General features: G+C 53.1%; 2 protein-coding genes across 5 annotated transcripts; one reads left to right on the top strand and one right to left on the bottom strand.

The window, feature by feature from the left end:
* The first annotated feature begins 32 nt into the window (after positions 1–32).
* Positions 33–4556, top strand: MIEF2 (mitochondrial elongation factor 2). 2 transcript variants are annotated; one of them, XM_068422689.1, is made up of 4 exons: positions 33–111; positions 519–672; positions 1156–1333; positions 2185–4556. In XM_068422689.1, the coding sequence occupies exons 2-4, from the start codon at positions 526–528 to the stop codon at positions 3237–3239; spliced, it is 1380 nt and encodes a 459-aa protein (XP_068278790.1). In that variant the 5' UTR covers positions 33–111; positions 519–525; the 3' UTR covers positions 3240–4556. The 2 variants fall into 2 exon arrangements, with proteins under 2 accessions (XP_068278790.1, XP_068278791.1); XM_068422690.1 differs by lacking the exon at positions 33–111 and adding an exon at positions 154–403.
* A 1159-nt stretch (positions 4557–5715) lies between these two features.
* TOP3A (DNA topoisomerase III alpha) lies at positions 5716–17503 on the bottom strand. Of its 3 annotated transcripts, none has more exons than XM_068423550.1 (20): positions 17465–17503; positions 16865–17118; positions 15616–15675; positions 15123–15196; positions 14248–14323; positions 13599–13707; positions 13161–13304; positions 12456–12626; positions 12129–12211; positions 11918–11992; positions 11722–11804; positions 11395–11602; positions 11035–11220; positions 10481–10610; positions 9955–10068; positions 9710–9875; positions 9134–9277; positions 8721–8843; positions 7723–8438; positions 5716–6674 (listed from the first exon to the last, which is right to left on the bottom strand). In XM_068423550.1, exons 2-20 carry the CDS (start codon positions 17048–17050, stop codon positions 6496–6498), a joined length of 3027 nt encoding a protein of 1008 aa, XP_068279651.1. In that variant the 5' UTR covers positions 17051–17118; positions 17465–17503; the 3' UTR covers positions 5716–6495. The 3 variants fall into 3 exon arrangements, with proteins under 3 accessions (XP_068279651.1, XP_068279650.1, XP_068279653.1); XM_068423549.1 differs by having other exon boundaries at positions 12129–12229; XM_068423552.1 differs by lacking the exons at positions 5716–6674; positions 7723–8438; positions 8721–8843; positions 9134–9277; positions 10481–10610 and having other exon boundaries at positions 9730–9875; positions 12129–12229.
* Positions 17504–17539: the final 36 nt, after the last annotated feature.

Genomic DNA, 17539 nt, shown 5'->3' on the forward strand with positions numbered 1-17539 from the left:
AGAGGGTGGAGCCGCGTTCTGCTTCCGCGCGTGGGCGGATCCGCGCGGCGCTGTCGGGCTCCCGTTGGCTGGGGCAGCGGCGGGGGCTGCGGGGCGCGCCGGCACGCGCGGGTGAGTGCGGGAGGGGGGGGAGCCCCACTGCGCCCCGGCCCCGGCCCCGGCCCCGGCCGCTGCCCGGCCGCCTCCCCATGGCACCCGGGGGGTCTCTGTGCCGGTTCTCCCCGGGAGCGCGGGCCGCGGTACCCCCCGCGCCGCCTGTTCCTCCCGAGGCGGTGGCGGCAGGGCCGGGCGAGCAGCGGGTGACCCTCGCTCCGCCGGGGTGACCCTTGCCTCCCCGCCGCACCCAGGCGTCCCGGCGGCGGCGGTGGGAGCCTTTGCCCCGGCGGTGGCGGGGAGCGGCGGGGTGGGCACTACAGAACCCCCCCCGTTCCCCAAAACCCTTCCACCCCGCGGGCTGTGCGTCCCCCCGGGGAGGGGGCTCCCCCCACGCAGGGTGACGCTCCTCTCCCCCTCCGCAGGGCGACCATGGCCGAGTTCACGCGCCAGCGGGGCAAGCGGCAGGAGGACAGCGGGCTGGGCAGCGTCCTCGACCTCCTGTTGGCCAACGCCAGGCTGGTGCTGGGCGTCAGCGGCGCGGCCGTGCTGGCCATCGCCACGCTGGCTGTCAAGCGGGTAAGGCTGGGGTGGCCACCGTCGGGGCCCGGAGGTTGCCAGCGGCCGGCTGGCCCAGGGAGGAGAGCCGCTTTGCTCCCTGGCTGCGGTGGGGGAAGATGCACCGCAAAGCTCACTGGCTGCTCCCGAGCTGGTCCCTCGAGTCTGGCAGAAATGGTGGCAGCGCCGTGGGCATGGAGCTGTGTGCTCCCACCCTGCGGGGACACGCTCAGCCCTGCACCGTTTGCCTGGAACACACATTTGGGATACGGTTTGCCATCCAGAAAGGCACCTTGGGCTTAATTAATGTTTGGACACGTGACTATTTTCCACTTAAAATCTGCCACCTTTGTGGCCCCCTAAACTGGGTGTTTTTGCCTGTGTGGGGCTGTGTCTCCCCGTGCATGTACCAGAGGGGCTGTTGTCCCCCTTAGCTCAGGGTGTGACTGTAGGGAAACAGCGCTGAGAGAGTAACTTGTCCACGTGGGTTTTCCTTCCCTCCAGCTGATAGACCGAGCCACCAGCCCTCGTGACGAAGGTGATCCCAAAGCTGAGCAGAAGACCCTGGAGGAGAGCTGGCAGGACTTGGCCTTGATCAAGGCGACGCCAAAACCCCCCAAGAAGCAGAGAAGGGAAGACCTCAGCGAGCCTCTGCTCTCTCTGGCTCAGCCACCGGTGCTAGGTGAGGCTCATGGTGTGCGTGCCGGCTCCCACCGCGGCTGGGAAGATCACCTTGATGTCCTCCAGGCCGGCTGTGCCACCGCTCCCCCTGGGCTGGGAGCTCCATGTTATTTTTAGCTCGGTGTCCGGGAAGCTGACCCGATCGTGCCCTCCCTCCTGGCAGGCTCTCAAGCTGCGGCCCCTTTTTTAGGCAATGCCTGCAGTAACGGCACCTCCGATAACGTCCTGGGTGTCTCGGCCACCGCGGCGTGGTGGAGGCTGTTGGGGCTTTGTTTCCTCTGGAGCGGTGTCTGCTGTGCTCATTTTCTGGGTCAGCTCTGCCTAGAGGAAGGTGCACTCGGGAGCTGCCGCAGACAAAGGCTGCCTTGTTCGGCTGCCTACAGAGACGGCGTTTTTCCAAGCAGCAAAGCAGCCCCGCTCGGCACAGGGCAGGTCCCGAGATACCGGACCCAGAGCAGGAGCGTTTGTAGGAGTTGAGTGGGGCAGGCTGGATCTGCCTGAGCAGTCCCAGTGGGGCTGAGACATGTAGGGACCTGGCAGCGAGTCCCTTGCCCAGCTGCGGGTGCTCAGCCCGGTTTACCCATCTCTAGCTGGGCGGTGAGGCCGGGCGCTGCTGGGTTTTGAGGTTAGTTTGGGCTCTGCCTTGGCTGAGAAGCGCTGTGAATGGCGGAGGACTCGGTGGTGGCCCTCTGAGCAAGGTCAGGCTCACATCCAGAGAGGTGGGCTGAGAGCTGGGCACCCAGCTCACGCCTCCCCCTCGGCTGCGGCAGGAGAAGCTGCTGCTGTAGGTTGCAGATGATCTGCTGAGAGCTGTGCCTTCTCCCTTCCCTCTGCCCCATCCCCTTCTCACAGAGCCCAGGGTCTGCTTTGCCCCTCCGGAGACTCCTTGGCTCAAATCCAGCCCTCCGCGCTGCTTCACGCTGCAGGAGAAGCTCCTCTCCCACTACAGCAGCCGGCTGGCTGTGCCCGAGGTGCAAGTGTCCCTCGCCTCGCAGCTGGCCAGGAGCGTCTGCGCCCAACTGCAGAGCTTCCTGCAGAGCAAGTGCCCGGAGCTGCCCTTCGGCAGCTTCTTCCTCAGCGGTCCCCTGCTCGACGGCCTCGGGGCTCTCGCAGCCGACCACATCCACCTCATGCTGCCGGTGGTCCTCGACGCCGCGCTCTGGAGCCTCATCCCGGGAGAGGACACCGTGGTGAGGAACCCCCAGTACTGGATGATCAAGAGGACTGACCTGGAGTATTTCCCTCGTGGGCGCAGCCCCTGGGACAGGTTCATCGTGGGCCAGTACCTCTCCTCCAATGCGCTCAACGAGACCCTGCACAAGATGCTGGTGGCCTCCATCAACTGGCCTGCCATAGGCAGCTTGTTGGGGAGCGTCATCCACCCGGTCGTGGCCTCCCAGGAGCTGAAGCTGGAAGTCAAACACGATCAGGTTGAGCTGAGCATCAGCCTCTTCCCGGTGGTGGAAATGGAGGACAAGGTTCTTCTGGCTGCTCCTCCTGAAGGACTGGTGGAAAACCTCTGGCTTGAGAGCTTTTACAGGGCAGAGGTCTCGAAGGTGAAGGAGCTGGATGCCAGCGACTCCGGGGCTCGGCAGCACTGCCTCTGCATCCTGAACGGCGTCTGCAGGAGCCACCCCGCCCTGCACAAACTGAGCGGCAGCCCCTTGACCCACGTCATCCTTCACCTCAGTGCCACCAGTCCGGACTGGGCAGAAGAAAGCCTTGCTGACAGGTTCCAGCAGGTGCTCGAGGAGCTGGTAGGCTACCTGGAGAAAGGGGTCCTGCCTTCCTATTTCAACCACAAAATCAACCTCTTCTGTGAGCTGTTGGAAGAGGAAATCGATGAGATGGGCTTCATGCTCTACAGGGCCATCTGTGAGCCAGAGCTCCTGCTGCAGGACAAATGACCAGTGTGTTGGGAGCTCCTGAACGTTATGGGGTTCCTCGCCCACCTGCTGCTTCCCGCTGTGAGGGTCGCAATGCTTCTAGTTGACTAGTCAGTAAGAGGCAAAGTTCTTGCACTTTTATGAAAAAAAAGTATTTTCTTTCTGAATAAAACGTGCCTGTGCAGAGGTGGGTGTTGGTGTAAGGAGCCTGGGGCTGGGAGGCTCTGCCGAACCTGGGGCGAGCGCAGCCCACACCTCGAGTACCTGCAGGTGAGTCCCGTCCGCTGGGCATTGGGAGCTGGTGTGGAGCATGTTTGGTCTCTGGTTCCCAGTGTCCTCTGCCTGTCCCAGCCTGCTGTCACAGCTCCTGGGCTTCCCTTGTGCTCCCAGACAGCTGGAGCGGGAGGGGAGCAGTTCCTGTGTCCTGCAGACCCCTCAGCCAGCTTTTGGGACAAGGTGGGAGCTTCATCCCTCTGCAGGATATTGCCCGAGCGATGACCTGGGTGGTTGTCTGGGCACTTGAAGGTACAGCCATAGCAAACAGGGCTGGAGGTTTATTCTTTGGAAACCCTTTCAGCTGCCAAAAGGGGCGAGCTCAGCCCTACCTCATCGTTCTGCCAGTATTGGCTTTGCCCTGATGAAGGGCCGTGCTTCCAGCACAGCGCTGGGGTGTCGTGGCCCTTGTCCCACGTGGTGTTTTGCTGGAAGATGTCCCCAAAAAGGAGCTGCTGGCTCCCGGGAGGTTCCTGGTATGGGTCCCTTGGTGGAGGCTGCAGCAGGGCTGTGTCCCCTCCCTGGTGGGTGGGTCACTGCCAGCATCCGTCTGCGGGTACTCGCTGCTCTGCAAGAAACCATGGCGTCCCCTTCCAGTCTGTCCAGTGACCTTTTCACACACGTGTTGCTGCTGTCTTGAGGTCCTGTTGCCCCGGAGCCCCGTGGTACGGGGCAAGAAGGTAGGACAGGAATGATGCTCTGAGCAGAGCAAGAACTGAAGCGGTTTATGCTTTTTATTATGTTTTGTTTGGGCATTTTGTTTTGTTTTTTTTCCTTTGAGTGGCTGCTAGCAGGCTTTGGTTCTGGCTGTAGTCCCAGGGCGAAGGCATATATTCTTGTATTTAATGGGAAGAGCTGGTTTTGCACACTGGTGGAGATGGAGAAATCCTGTGGATTTCAGTGTGAGCAGCTGCTGTGGTTTAGTTTTCTTTACAGCTATCATCTTGTTTATGGGAGGAAAACAAACCCTGTGCTTTTCCTCCCAGTCTGAAGATTACTTAGTTTCCTCCAAACCACTTCCCAGGTGTCAGCGATGAGAATAAACCTTCCCTGTGTACACTGGTTCTCTCGTGTCAGCTCTGTTTTGTCTCCTTGCCCGTGAGGAGGGCTGAAGCAATCCTCCAGCTGCGCTGGCGTGCCCGAGAGCTGCCCAGGGTGTCCCCTCCCTGCGTGGAGAGCTTGGTGGTGGTCAGACCCCACCCTGCAAGGCCCTTCTCCACCTCTTCCAAACCCCTACGCCTGCAGAGTGCCTGGCTGCTGTCGGGACACTGAGCTTGTGCCATTTACCCAGCGGCTCTGCTCAGCTGCCTGCATGCTGACCAGGGTTAGACCAGTAACGCTGGTAACGGCTGATGCTATCAGCAGCGTTTAACCTGCTGCCTGTGTGCTGCACAACTGCTTTCTGCTGCTGTTGCCATTCAGAGGCTGCTGCCGGGGCTTCGGCCGTGCTTTCGCCAGCTCGGTGATTGCATTACACCACCTCGTAATCCTGTTATTTTAGCTGGCAGGTCTGTATTTTTAGGCCACAGCTGTTAATCGTGGGAGTGAGGGGTAGAGGGAAATGCAGCCTGAGTGCTCCTGACCTTACTCCATGGATTGAGGTCTGACAGCGATGGGCTGCTGCAGAGTTAAAGGCTCTCTGGGCTCTTGTGCAGACCTTAAAGTGAATTTGTGCTGCTGTGATCTCTGTGGAAAGTGCTTCAGCCTCCTGCCCACGCTGGCTGCTCTGGATGCTGCACGTCACCTCCGTACTGACCCTGGGGAGCTGCTCTGTGTCCCAAAGGAGCAGGGTCCTGAGTGGCATCAGAGACCCTGCTGGAAAACCAGTGCTGTCCTCTGGCAGAAGAGGACATGGGAGTTGTGTGGATCTACCCGCTTTGATGTCCAGAGGAAGCCCCAACAGAGAGGGAGGAGGCAGCCTGGCTTCCCAGGGAGTTCAGTCTAAACTAAGCACAGGAAAAGAGAACCTGCCTTTGGTTCAGCCAGCTGGCTGTCCCGGGGCAGCAACACCCCAGCACACGCAGCTGGGGAGTTAAACCCACTTTCCATACCCCTCTTGCAGCTCACTTCTAAATAACACCGCGAGGCGTTTCTGCCCAGAAAGCTTCTGTATTGTTCCCATGAGTGAGTGAGTGGAAAGAGCAGGATTTGGGTGGATGCTTTTACAGTAATAGCTTAACTATTTTAAGTAGGAGGCAATAAGGCAGAGTTAAGATGTCACGGTATCAAATTTAAAAATTAAATAATCTTTTAATAAGAAACTTAATAGTTTGACAAAAATAACTTCCATTAGCTAGCAGCATCACCGAGGCATGTCTCAAGGTTTGAGGAAGAATTCAGGTTCAAATTCAGGAACTGCCTAAGCTGAAGGCTTTCCCCGAGCCCTGCAGCTGAGCTTCCCTTCCAGGGCAAGCACCAGATCCAGCTTCTCGGCACCTGGCCCTCCTTCACTGGCAGGGACAACCAAGGTAAGAGGTATGACATGGTGACAAAAAAGGGGAATGTTGCTCAGGTAACATCAACTTAGAAGGGAACTTACTTAAAATAAAGTTCCACGCTGTGGAAAGCCAGGGACTGAAAAGAGGTAAACAGCCCTGGTGTCCGTCCTCATGGCTACGGTTCAGCTCTTCCTCATGTGGAAAGGCTGCGTCCAACCACCCCCGCAGTGGAAAGGTGGACTAGAGCCAGTGCTGTTTTCTCTGCAGATTCAGTTTCTAAATGCTTCCTTGAAATGTTTTAGACTCTCCCAATCTGCTCAGCAGAAGAGCAGCTGAAAACAAAGGCTGACAGCAGCAGCAGAGCCACCTTTCAAAGCAGGTTGAATCCTTGCTGCCCAGGCATGTCATGCCTGCGTGAGTACCCCTTGGCAGGAGCAGCCTGCAACCAGCCCCTCCAGAAAGCACTCCATAGACTTGGTTCTAGACTCCAGTTCCTTTCAGCAGTTGTTGCTCCTGCAGCAGCTCGCAACCCTGGCCTTTTCAGGCTCTCAAGATGCCATCCAGGCTCAGTGGTTTTGAGGGCAGGTTTTCCTCGTGTGGCCAGGCTGGTGGCAAATGCTACAGGTCCGTGGTTTCTTGGCAGTGGCTCCTGAGGAGAGACTGCTTGGTCGCTTGGCTTTACTTCCCAACCCTCTTGAGTATCCACTGCTCCCAAAGTGGTTCAAAGAGACGTCTCCAGAAGGCCCTAGAGAGAAACAACTTGCATTTAAGTACCTTTGAAAATATAAGTAGGTGAGAAACAGAAGTTCAAAATGGCAGATCAAGGATTTTACTATCCCAGCCCCTCAGAGTAATCCTGAAACTACAATTGCTTCAGATTTGTCTGAACAGTTAGATGTCACCTGCTTGTCTTGCAGCATTAGAGAAATGTGGGAATAGAACAGGGGAAACTGAGCTGTCTGGTTGCACACTCTGGTCTACAGCTGCAGCAGAAACAACAAAACATGCCAGAGGAGAACTGGGTTTTTAAGTAGATCTGAAAACTTGACTCTACCTCTTCAGGCCTGAATGTCTAAGGAGGAGATGGCTAGCGTTGAAGATCTGTCTCAGATCACATCTCCACCTCTGTACTTTGCTAACTCTCCCGTTGTGTCAGTGCTCTTTCTTTCCCATCGTTATTTTGTGATTATTTTTTTTATGGGTACTTGTTTTCAGCATCTTTCCACAGCAGCCACACTCAGTTTCTCAGCTCTGATCAAAGCTTCAGAAAGACCTGGCCTTTCACTGCATTCCTGAACCAGGGCAGAGGGAGTAGCCCAGTTTCCCTGGCATGACAGAATGGGGTTTAAGAGCTCCAAAAGTGGTGCCACTGCTTCAACTCTGCACCAAGTCAGTAACAGCTCTCACAAAGCTGAGCAGTGCCATTTAGGAGGACAAATTCCCACTGCTGGAAGGAGTGCTGGGCTTTATCCAACGAGTCATGGACAGACAGACGCTCAAGCTTACTGCACGTAGAAGCAAAGCATCCTGCTTGGAGCTCAGCAGATGTGCGCTATGAGGACATATCCGGCTAGTGCTTGGAAAGGTAAGCCAGACTTGATTGTTACAAGCAATATTTGAAGTGCTGTAACACTGCTGACATGGTCTAAAGACAAACCTGAAGCCTGTCAAACGTATGAGTTGCTGCAAGAGCTGTCACGCTGCGGTAGCATCATGCACGTGTGAGAAAGGTGTTCGGTCTGGCTTCAAGAACAGCCTCCAACCCTTGTGTCTCACCCCAAGCCCAGCCTTACCTGGTGCCACGTTTTCATCTGCCCACTGGAAGAAGCCGCACTGCTGCTCTCGGGGTTTGGGGCAGGTGTGGAACTGCCGCCCCTTGTTGGGCCCGTCCTTCTGGACGGTGCGCGTGACGGCCGGCTGGTCGCACATGCAGACTGCGCCGTCTCCTGAACTGGAGCTGTTGTTTCCAAAGTGCTCTGGGCCTTTCCCTCCTCCTGGGCGCCGAAATCCTGCTGGGCCCCTTCCTGCAAAGGGCTGGGGCAGCGCAGAGCCCCGCGGAGCCGCGTTGCTTCTGTCCTCTGACTGCTCGTCAGCCCAGAGAAAAAAGTTGCAGGTGCTGCTGCTGCACTTGTAGAACTGCCTGCCTTGGTTGGGCCCTTCCTTGCGCACGGTTAGCAGCAGGGCTTCACTCCCGCAGTTGCACACCACTGCGTTGTTCCCATCATCAGGAGCAGGCCTGGATGTTCTCGTTGAGTTCAAAGGGAGCAGGTGTCCTGGTGTCATGTTTGCTGTCCCCCTCACGTGCCTGTTTTCACCGCTAGCTCTGTTAAAGTTGTTGACTTGCAAGTGATTAGCTGGCTGGCTGGCCGACGAGGAGGGCTGGGACGACCTGTGTAAATACTTCAGGTCCAAGAGCTCTTTTAGCATCTCATCACAGCCTCCGATGCAGCCAACAAACTCCAGGGGCATAACGGGTGGAACGCTGCCTCTCTTGAATTTAAACTTCAGCCTAAAAGGAAAGGAAGAAAAAAAGTCTCCCAATTCGTATAATTTCTCATTGACAGACCTCAATTTGGACTTGATTTTTGTTTTTTAAATCCTGCTATACTCACACCAGTTTCCCCAACCCCTCTTCTATCTACCCCCAAGCCATGAGAGTGCTGCTCCAGCTTCCCAACACTGGAATGGAAAATGGGTGCTCAGCCTAGCCCACAGAAGTCTCTGGCCCTGATGGCTGACACATAACGTCTGAGGGGCCACGCTCCCCCAAGGGATAACTGGTGTGACCTACCTGTGAACTGGATGCGGTTTACACACAGCACAGACGCTCTCATCCCTGGCCACGTCCAGCACGAAATCAGGAAACCAGACTGCAGCTTTACAAGCCGGATAGCCCGTGCAGCTGAGATAGAACCTGCCGTGGGACAAAGGCACCGGATGAGGAAGAGGCGAAGTCAAGACAGTCAGTGATCTGTTCTCCTGTCTCCTCAGCCATCAGAAATTGTCAAAACAACAAATTTTAAGGGCAAATACATACTTGAGAGAGAGGTTCAGCTGAGTCCACACAGCTGACGTAGCTGGTGGAGCTAGCTAGCTGCAGCCCAAGTGTTCATGCTTGCTGCAGAGGGGAGGTAAATGAACAAGGCCTAGAAAAACACAAACCAACACAGAAGGCTACTTGCTACAACAGGGAAGATCACCAACCCGCCATTCTTCTTGGTCTTCAGCACCATGTCGTTGTTGCACTGCGGACACTTCCGAATGGAAACGGGCATTGCTGGGTAGACCTCCTCTTGCTCTGCAATTTCTGTGGCTTCTCCAAAGTACTGAGCCAGGGCCTGGTCCAACCTGTGAAGAAACAAGCAGAGCATCCTGTGTGTCTCCTCTGCAAAGAGCAATCAGGTGCTGCAGTGAATTGGTGCCTGCTGCCCGCCACACAGCCCCTCTGAGCTTCTCCACAAGGATGTTGATGCAGCACTGTGCCTCTGGAAGAGGCTAGGTGTGGGTACAACACAAAAGAGGTCAGTGCACGTTGCCATCTCCTTCAGACAGCTCTGAATTTAATCTTAAGGGTTTAAACCCCGATGAGCAGTTAGTTGGCACCAACTCATGACAGCGTGCCAGGCTGCGAGTCATCCCTTCCCATGCAAATGCCCACACACGCTGGGCAGAGCTCCAGGGAAGCAGCGTGACAGGATCCCACTCCAGGCTGAGCCACAGACGAGAAGCCAGCACCTCCCAGAACAGCAAAGCAAACAAGAGGGCAAAGACAGGACTCACTTGTTGGCTCTGGCCACAGCTTCGATGAAGACTTCCTTGTACTTTTGGACCTGCTGCTGCAACACTACAGATTTATCTTTCTTCCCCTCACAGATCAGTTTCAGATCAGCCTCCAGCTCAGCTCGAAGGTCAGGCTTGGACATCTCGTAGCCCATGGAATCATAGCCTGAGGAACATACTGCATGGTAAGTGAAAGGAAGGAGCAAGTAAGGAACCTACCATCTTCCTGCGGGCACTGCCCTTACCTTCAACCAGCCCCATGCCCAGGTGGCCCGGGAGGAACCGCTGATCCGCCGTAAGGCCCACGTACATCCGTGTCTTAATTGTCTCGATGTGCTCGGCGTGAGTGGCATCAGTCCCTGAAAGCAGACAGGTTGTTAGTCAAATTAGGTGCCAAGAAGTGATCTACCCTGTGCCTAGTGCAGAGTGCAAGGTGCTAAAGGGACAAGGAGACAACTTATGGTCAGGAGCAGCACTGCCCTTATGTCCCACTGGCACTGAGGCCAACAAAGTGCTGGCGGGCACAACCTGGATCCTAAACTGCACACCTCCCTAGGTACCGGAGGCACTCTGCAGACTCCTTAGGATGTCTGGACTTTGCCCACAGGTCTCTACTATCCCTTTGTTCTGTATATTTAAGTGATTTCTTGTCTGAAGGGACATTTAGAGAATTCCCTATTCTGAGGGTGGGACAGAACTGGTGTTAGAGAAGTTGAGAAGCTTATGAACAAAGCTCTCCCAAGAGCGAAAGGCCACGCTGCCAATACTGACCAATGCCATGTTTCTCCATGAGAGCAATGAGATCCGCTTCTGTGAGGAGCAATGGAGGGCTGGTTTCCCCATCCACCATCTCCACTGTAGTGGGCTGAAAGCGAGACCCTTTCTGATACAGTGGGATAACCTGAAGGGAAGGAGAATCTCTTTGAAACTGCCTTCTGGTCCATTCACTGAAGACAAAATGTCACACTAACAGCAGGCCAGTGCAGTCATAGAGCAGCACCCTGTTCTGGAGGAGATCCAGTCTCAGGGTCTTCAGGATTATCCAGAGAGACCACGGAACAGCAACCGCAGCTCCTCTTGGTGAGTAAAGTCAACCCCACAGCCCTGGATGGTCTCTGCTGTGGTGTCAGAAGGGGAAGAATCTATCCAAAGCCGGCACAAGAAAGCTGCACAGCTTTTCAGCAGGGATGGCTCTGAGTGAAACAGCCAGTGGGCCAGAAATTGTCAAAGGACATTTTATAGAGGGGTCTGAAGCTGGCAGTGAAGCGCTATTTTAAACTCCAGGTACTTTAGCCTCTCCCATCTATGGGATTCAAGGGTATTACCTTATCACTCCACTTCTCGTAAGGATAGACTTCCAGATAATTTCGGGCCAGGATCATTAGTCCTTGAGCAATGAATCGCTCATTAGCAATGTCGATCTCCACAGTTGTTTCCTGTCCCTTGGCATCTTGAGAGCAGCAAGCCAAAAAGTGGCGCACAATGAATTCATACAGTCTCTGCTCGCTGCCCTAGTGTCAAAGAGGAAAAGAGGGTCAGAGTCTCCTCCTGTGTTAATGAGATATTAAGAAATACTAGTGAGATCTCAGGTGAGGATACTGTGCCAGTGACCATATTATTAAGACTTCTCTCTATTTATCAAGCAATACAAACCACCCAGTTCTCTCTGCCTTTGTTACACTCACCTGCAGGTTGGCAGCGTATTTGGTGGGGTGAATGGGAGGGTGAGCCTGATCTGATTTGGTTCCGTTCCGAGGGGTTGGCCCACCCTGATCCAAAATCCTCTGTGCAAACGCTCCCCAGTTTGGGTCGTGTGTTTGCTGTTGTACTAAGGCGGAGAGGTTCAGCTCCTTGGGGAAAATGTTGGTCTCGGTTCTGGGGTAGCTAATGAACCTGAAGAAGAAAGACAGAAGAGCACTTTAAGGGGTGCTCCAAGATGCTTCCCATTTTGGACTAAAGGCCACATATTTTTGAAAGAATTAAGTTCACCAAGCCAAGTCTTGCTTTCTTACCCTTGAGTATAGAGTTTTTCTGCTATTCTCATGGTTTCCTTTGCGTTTATTTTCAGTTTGCGGGAAGCCAACTTCTCAAGTTCCTGCGTTGGGAGGAGCCAGAAAAAAATGTATTTGTGCATAATTCAGCGTGGTGAGTGAAATTATCTGTTCAAAGCTTCTTTCAGATAGGCCTTTCAGCAGAGTTCAAACGTACCACAGTGTCCAGGGGCAGGGGCCTCCATTTGCTCTTTGGCTTGCTCCCAACCTCAACAACAGTCGCTACCGGATCCTAAACACAGAGTAAGCAAAATGCAAAATCTCCTTTAAGAGTTTACACAAACTGTTCTTTAAATGCCTTGAGCAAGACGGATGCAGGAAATGTTTGGCTGATACTGGATTATACAACTATTTACAAGCTTTCCTACCTCCATACACATCTGGTAAAGGACCAGGCACGCCGTGTGATTAAAGAGCCGGTTCCTCTTCCAGTTGAAGACCACGCTGCCGTCTTCATGATCATGTGTCACTGTGTTGAACAACAGATCTGAGTGATATGGCAGTAATACAATGGAAATACAGCAGAGGCAGTGGGGCCACACTAGTGGGAAACCTTTCAGTTCTGCTCAGTGGTCATGGCAAAGGAAGAGGAAACACCTCTGCAGCATTGTTTGGTTTTGCCCTAATGTTTTTTCCTTTCTAAGCACGTCAAGCCCTTTGAGATGGAGCCCAGGGCTTGCTTTCCCCCAGCGTACCTTTTATTTTATAGAAGGCTTCAGGAACAAAGGCCTGGATGGCTTTAAAGCGTTCAACTACAAAGCCCAACGTTGGGAACTGGCAGCTACCATAGCTGATCAGCTGGTCTGCTAAAATATCAGGGAAGATCTTCCGGAGCCTCAGTGTCTGGAATCTGGTGAAGGCAGCACCTGAGAAAACAAAACGGACAGCAGCACTGAATAATACAACATTGGAGGATAATCACAACACGTCGGATGGTTCTTTTTAATACTGTGAGTAATTTTAACACTGAAAGTTGCAGAAGACTGTCACTGCTGCATGAGCTGTAAACCTAACGCTTGCTTCAAAGAGCATGTTTCCAGTAAAACACGAGACGTGATTGAGTTGTATCTGACCTAAAAATCAGATTTATGACACTACAGAGGGCATTTCTGTCTTTCGTTGAGGATACAAGAACAGATGATTTCTAAACACCCCTCGCTGAGCTTTAACAATGTGCATTCAATGTGGTTAGATGAGAAGCCAGGAAGAGCCTGATGTCTGACTCTCGTTTGTACAGCAGGCTAAGGGAGTTCAAGTATTTATAGACAACAAGCTACACACTGCTAACAAAGCTGTCCCCTGCCTACGTACCACGCTCTTGCTCCCTCCTCTTTCGAAGAGGTGCATGCAGCAGCTCAGGCCTAGCAGCCTGCTCTCACCTCCAGCGCATGTTTACGTACCTATCCTGAGGTCCAGCTCCTGCCTGACGTCAACGGCATCACTCGTCTTTTGATCTGGTTGGGTGAGGTTCTCGCAGGCTGTTCTGACAGCATGAAGCGTAATCTCTGAAAAACGGGCTCGGAAAACCCGGAGGTTTGGCTTTACTGTCAGGAACAGAAAAAAAGGAATCAAAGAGCGACTCAAACACCGATGGAAAGGAGCAACTAATAAGCAGCTGTCTTCGAAGAGGTATGCTGTCAACCTAGTCTATAGCTTTCCAATAGCTGAATATATTTATGGTCTATTGGAGCCACATATTTATCAGTATTACAGTCAATATTTAACTTGGACACAGTAGGACTGAGAACACGCCTCCGTTACGAGATCTCCGAGCAGCGATGCCTGTTAAATCAGCACTTTAATGGACCTCAGACTGATGAAGAAGATGCTCTACGCACCGGCTTTGCAGACGTGAATGATCTCAAAGCCAATGTTCTCTCCTTCTCGATCGCAGTCAGTCCAGATCACCAGAGCTTGGCACTGCTGGACTTCTCGTTCAAGGGTTCTCTGAGATGGGAAAACAATGCAGAGTGAGACAGACCAGGCCACTTGCTTTGTCATTTAATTTTAGAGTGACTCATTAACTGAACATGAAATGCAACATGTATCCATAGAGATAGATTGTTGCAATAACATTTTGTAATTGTGTCTCCCATGAGATTAGGCGGCTTTCAAAAGAATTGAGTCATTTATTTACATCTAACTCTGTTAAAAAGCATGGCTTGGAGTGGATTATACCACAGTCTGTTTGCTGAAAATGGCATTTTTTGTAAAATTGAGACGCAATTACCAATTCCAGCTTCTTGGAAAAATCATTTCTGCATTTAGCAAAGTAGTTGTTCCTTTGCTGTACTAATTGTACACGAGCAGGAAACTTCCAGTGTCACAAACGAATGGCATATATAGTCCTACGAAAAGCAGGAGGAATGTGCTAAGCTCTAGAAACTTAGACATTCAGGACAAAGGTACAATCCTCCTTCTGAGATAATATTTGTAGAACTAACCTCTGGACTTAGAGTTTCATGGAAACTCTTAAAAACAACGTACCTTGATATCCATGTAATTTTCAGGGCAATACTTCTCGATTTCGGCATCGAAAAGAGCTAGAGGGTTGCAGCTATGCCTGGTAAACAGAGGAGAAACAGTGTGTGTAACAAAACCTAAAACATATGTTGTGAGACACTGACTGGTGCTGCCTTGTGAGGAAGTGCTGTTCAAGTACTGCAATTAATATATTTATTACAGGCCTTGTCTTAGACAATTTAGAGTTCACATGAAATGCTGAGTTACGCTTAAAAGCAACAGAACCAAAAAGCAACCGGACAAAACAGCCCTAAACAAGCAAATTCTTTTATTTCAAGCACAGAGAACAAACAGGAGGGAAGCTAGAGAAAGCACCTCCCTTCCCAGGACAACTCCTAGTTGAACAAAGAACACAAAAACATCAAGTTTTGGAATCAGTTTAATTCCTTGGATCTGCCTTCGTGTATTTTAACCAGTATTACGACTGCGCTCTGAAGACAGTCATTGGAAACGATATTTTAGCTATTCTATATAAAATTTGGTACTCATCCTGCTCTGCCCCTGGTGTCAGAGTCCCTCCCTGCTCCCCACCCTTTGAACTCGCAGTGCCCCACTCAGCTTGGGGGTGACAGCAGCACAGAATCCCAGAATCAATCAGGTTGGAAGAGACCTCTGGGATCATCGAGTCCAACCATTGCCCTGACACCACCATGGCAACTAGACCAGGGCACTAAGTGCCATGTCCAGTCTTTTCTTAAACACCTCCAGAGATGGTGACTCCACCACCTCCCTGGGCAGCCCCTTCCAATGGCTAATGACCCTTGCTGAGAAGAAATGCTTCCTAATGTCCAACCAGCAGGTGACAGCCCCCCTTCCTGCTGGGGACACCACCTACTAACCATTTTCGAAATGGCATCTTAAAATCGTGAGCCAGCAAGTGTCCCGACACTGATGTCATCACTATGGTGACGTTCTGCAAGAGACAGAGCAAGGTAATTAGTGCCTGTTGTTTGCTTAAAAACTACCCAGAGCCCCCAGATCGTAATGCAGTTCTCAATTTACACAATCAGTGACAACTCTCCCTCCTGCTAATACACCATAACAAGCTCTTCTCTCTACTGACAGCTAAATCTACAGCCTCAATTTTTGCAGGAAGTTCCCAATTCTAAATAGCAACATATTTTTGACCGATTTTAACCAGAAAGTTGAAAGACTTAAAAGTAACAAACCAGGTCAGTGGTTGAGCCAAGAAAAGAACATCTGACTTTTCCTCATCTTTGGACAAGATGTCCCCGTCGCTGGATACGTGTTTCGTAACTTCTGACAAATGGCTTTTAATAATTAGTGTTTTGCACTTCTCTAATCCAGCAGTAGAATGACAGAAAACTCTACCTGGCCAAACATCTGGTAGTCGTATTCGTAGATCTTGTTGAACTTGGAAAAGCCTTCTCGCTGGAAAGAAAAGGAAAGTTGCTGAGTTCCTGGCTCCGAACAGAGACCAAACGCGTTCTGCCTCGCTTTATACACGCCATTATGGCACAGCACGGAGAAGCACGGGGCAAGTGAAAACCAGGTACTGTAGCCAAAACACAAAGGTGAGGTGGGGTGAATAGGAATGGCCTCTTTCATCTATGGAGACGCTGAGATGGCGCTTTCCAACGTCAGAGTATTTTAAACCACACCTGAAGGGGATGTCAGGGTTGTCTCCCCATGGATAGTGACGACAGACAGTGGGGAATAGATTTGTTTAATGGGGCTGTGGCCAATTATATCCTGGCAAACAACCATCCTGCTCTGAACAAGTGCCAGCTTGGGTCACCAAGAGTATCTCCCACCTAGCTAAGACTCATGGAAGTTTCTAGATTGGGTATTTGCTGCTTGGTCTACAGAAGCAGGATGAGATCTTCCTTCACTGGGACTATCAGCGCTCAGGTTCTCGATAACACCTTTCATTCAAATGGAATTCTGGTCTAGAAGCACCTTCTAGTTCCTTAGCTTGGAAACATGAAGTAATTATGCAAACCTTTAAATGTCACAAAACAAAGCAGAGGAGAGATCTTTGAACTCCTCGTCTCCAAACCACAGACCATCTTTGCTTTATCATGTGAACTTCAGTAAGCCCCTGACACTTGCTGACACTGCAGAAGCGGTGCTTTTTGACTGGGAAACACAGGCCAGCAGATGGTTTCAGTTCCTGAAGCCTTTCGCATACGCTGCAAAGCTAGGAATGACCCAGGGAGCCCTCACCACAGAGCTCAGTGCTGGGAGAAGGCAGACTGGGCAGAGGGAGTGCAGCTGGGGGGCTGAATTCCAACAGGACTTAAGTCACAAGGAAAAGGGGTCTGAGACTCCCAAATACCTTTGGGCAAGTGGTGTTTGTCCACTAAAGAAAGCTGTTCTTGTACCCTCATGCAGCCAGAAGTGGCCAGAGACAAAAACAGCGCAAGATGTTGCACGTGCTGATGCAAACTGCCTGTGCCAAGCTCTGCAGAGCGGGCTGGGGCTACCACACAAGACACAGACTACACCCGAGACCAGGACTGTGCTGCGTGGTGGCCCCGGTAAGCAGATCCTCTCCAGCCAGCTAAGCCAGACCTGTACGCGTTCCAGGAAGCGGTGAGGGGATGCTGTGTATTCCTACCCGTCGCATTCTGCTGTTGGAGAGCAGATCCGCAATCCCTCGGGCAGCATCGTTCTTCTCCGCCACGCACAGGACCTTCCGGATCCTCTGCAATGCCGTATCCTCCGCAGCCCGGGAGAAGAGACGCCAGGGCTGAGGCAGCATCCTGACCCCGCAGCTAGCAAAGAGCCTCGCGTGAAAGTTCATTACCAGAGACGGCGACAGCTCCCGGGGGGCCAGGGCATGCTGCTGGGTCCTTGTCCTGGGGCCGGATCCTGCCGAGGATGGAGAGCGATCGCTGCATGTCCCCCCCACGGCCCTGGACAGCCTTTAACCAGCGACCCCGGGAGGGCCCAGGGGCCTTTCGCGGCGCAGCCCCCTCAGGGCTGCACGGAGCTGGAGGAGGCTTCTCCCTTCCACCAGAAGCAGCCACCCGGCGGGTCCTGCCCGGGCCTCCCCTGTCCTGCCACGGCCTTCCCGCAGCCCGGGGCTGCCCCCGCCCACCGCCGCCGGGGCAGGGCCGCCCCCCACCACCCCCCGACCCCACCGGGCTCTCCCTACCCGGGGCAGCCCCGCCCCTCCCCGGTTCCCCCCGGTTCCCCCCGGCCGCGCTCTCCTCACCCCGCCGCCCGCCCTCCCGCGCTCGCTCTGTCGCAAAGAGCGGTGGGACGTGGCGCGCTTTCCCTCACCGTTACG

Source organism: Nyctibius grandis, chromosome Z, assembly GCF_013368605.1.
Source record: "Nyctibius grandis isolate bNycGra1 chromosome Z, bNycGra1.pri, whole genome shotgun sequence".
Lineage (NCBI taxonomy): Eukaryota > Metazoa > Chordata > Aves > Nyctibiiformes > Nyctibiidae > Nyctibius > Nyctibius grandis.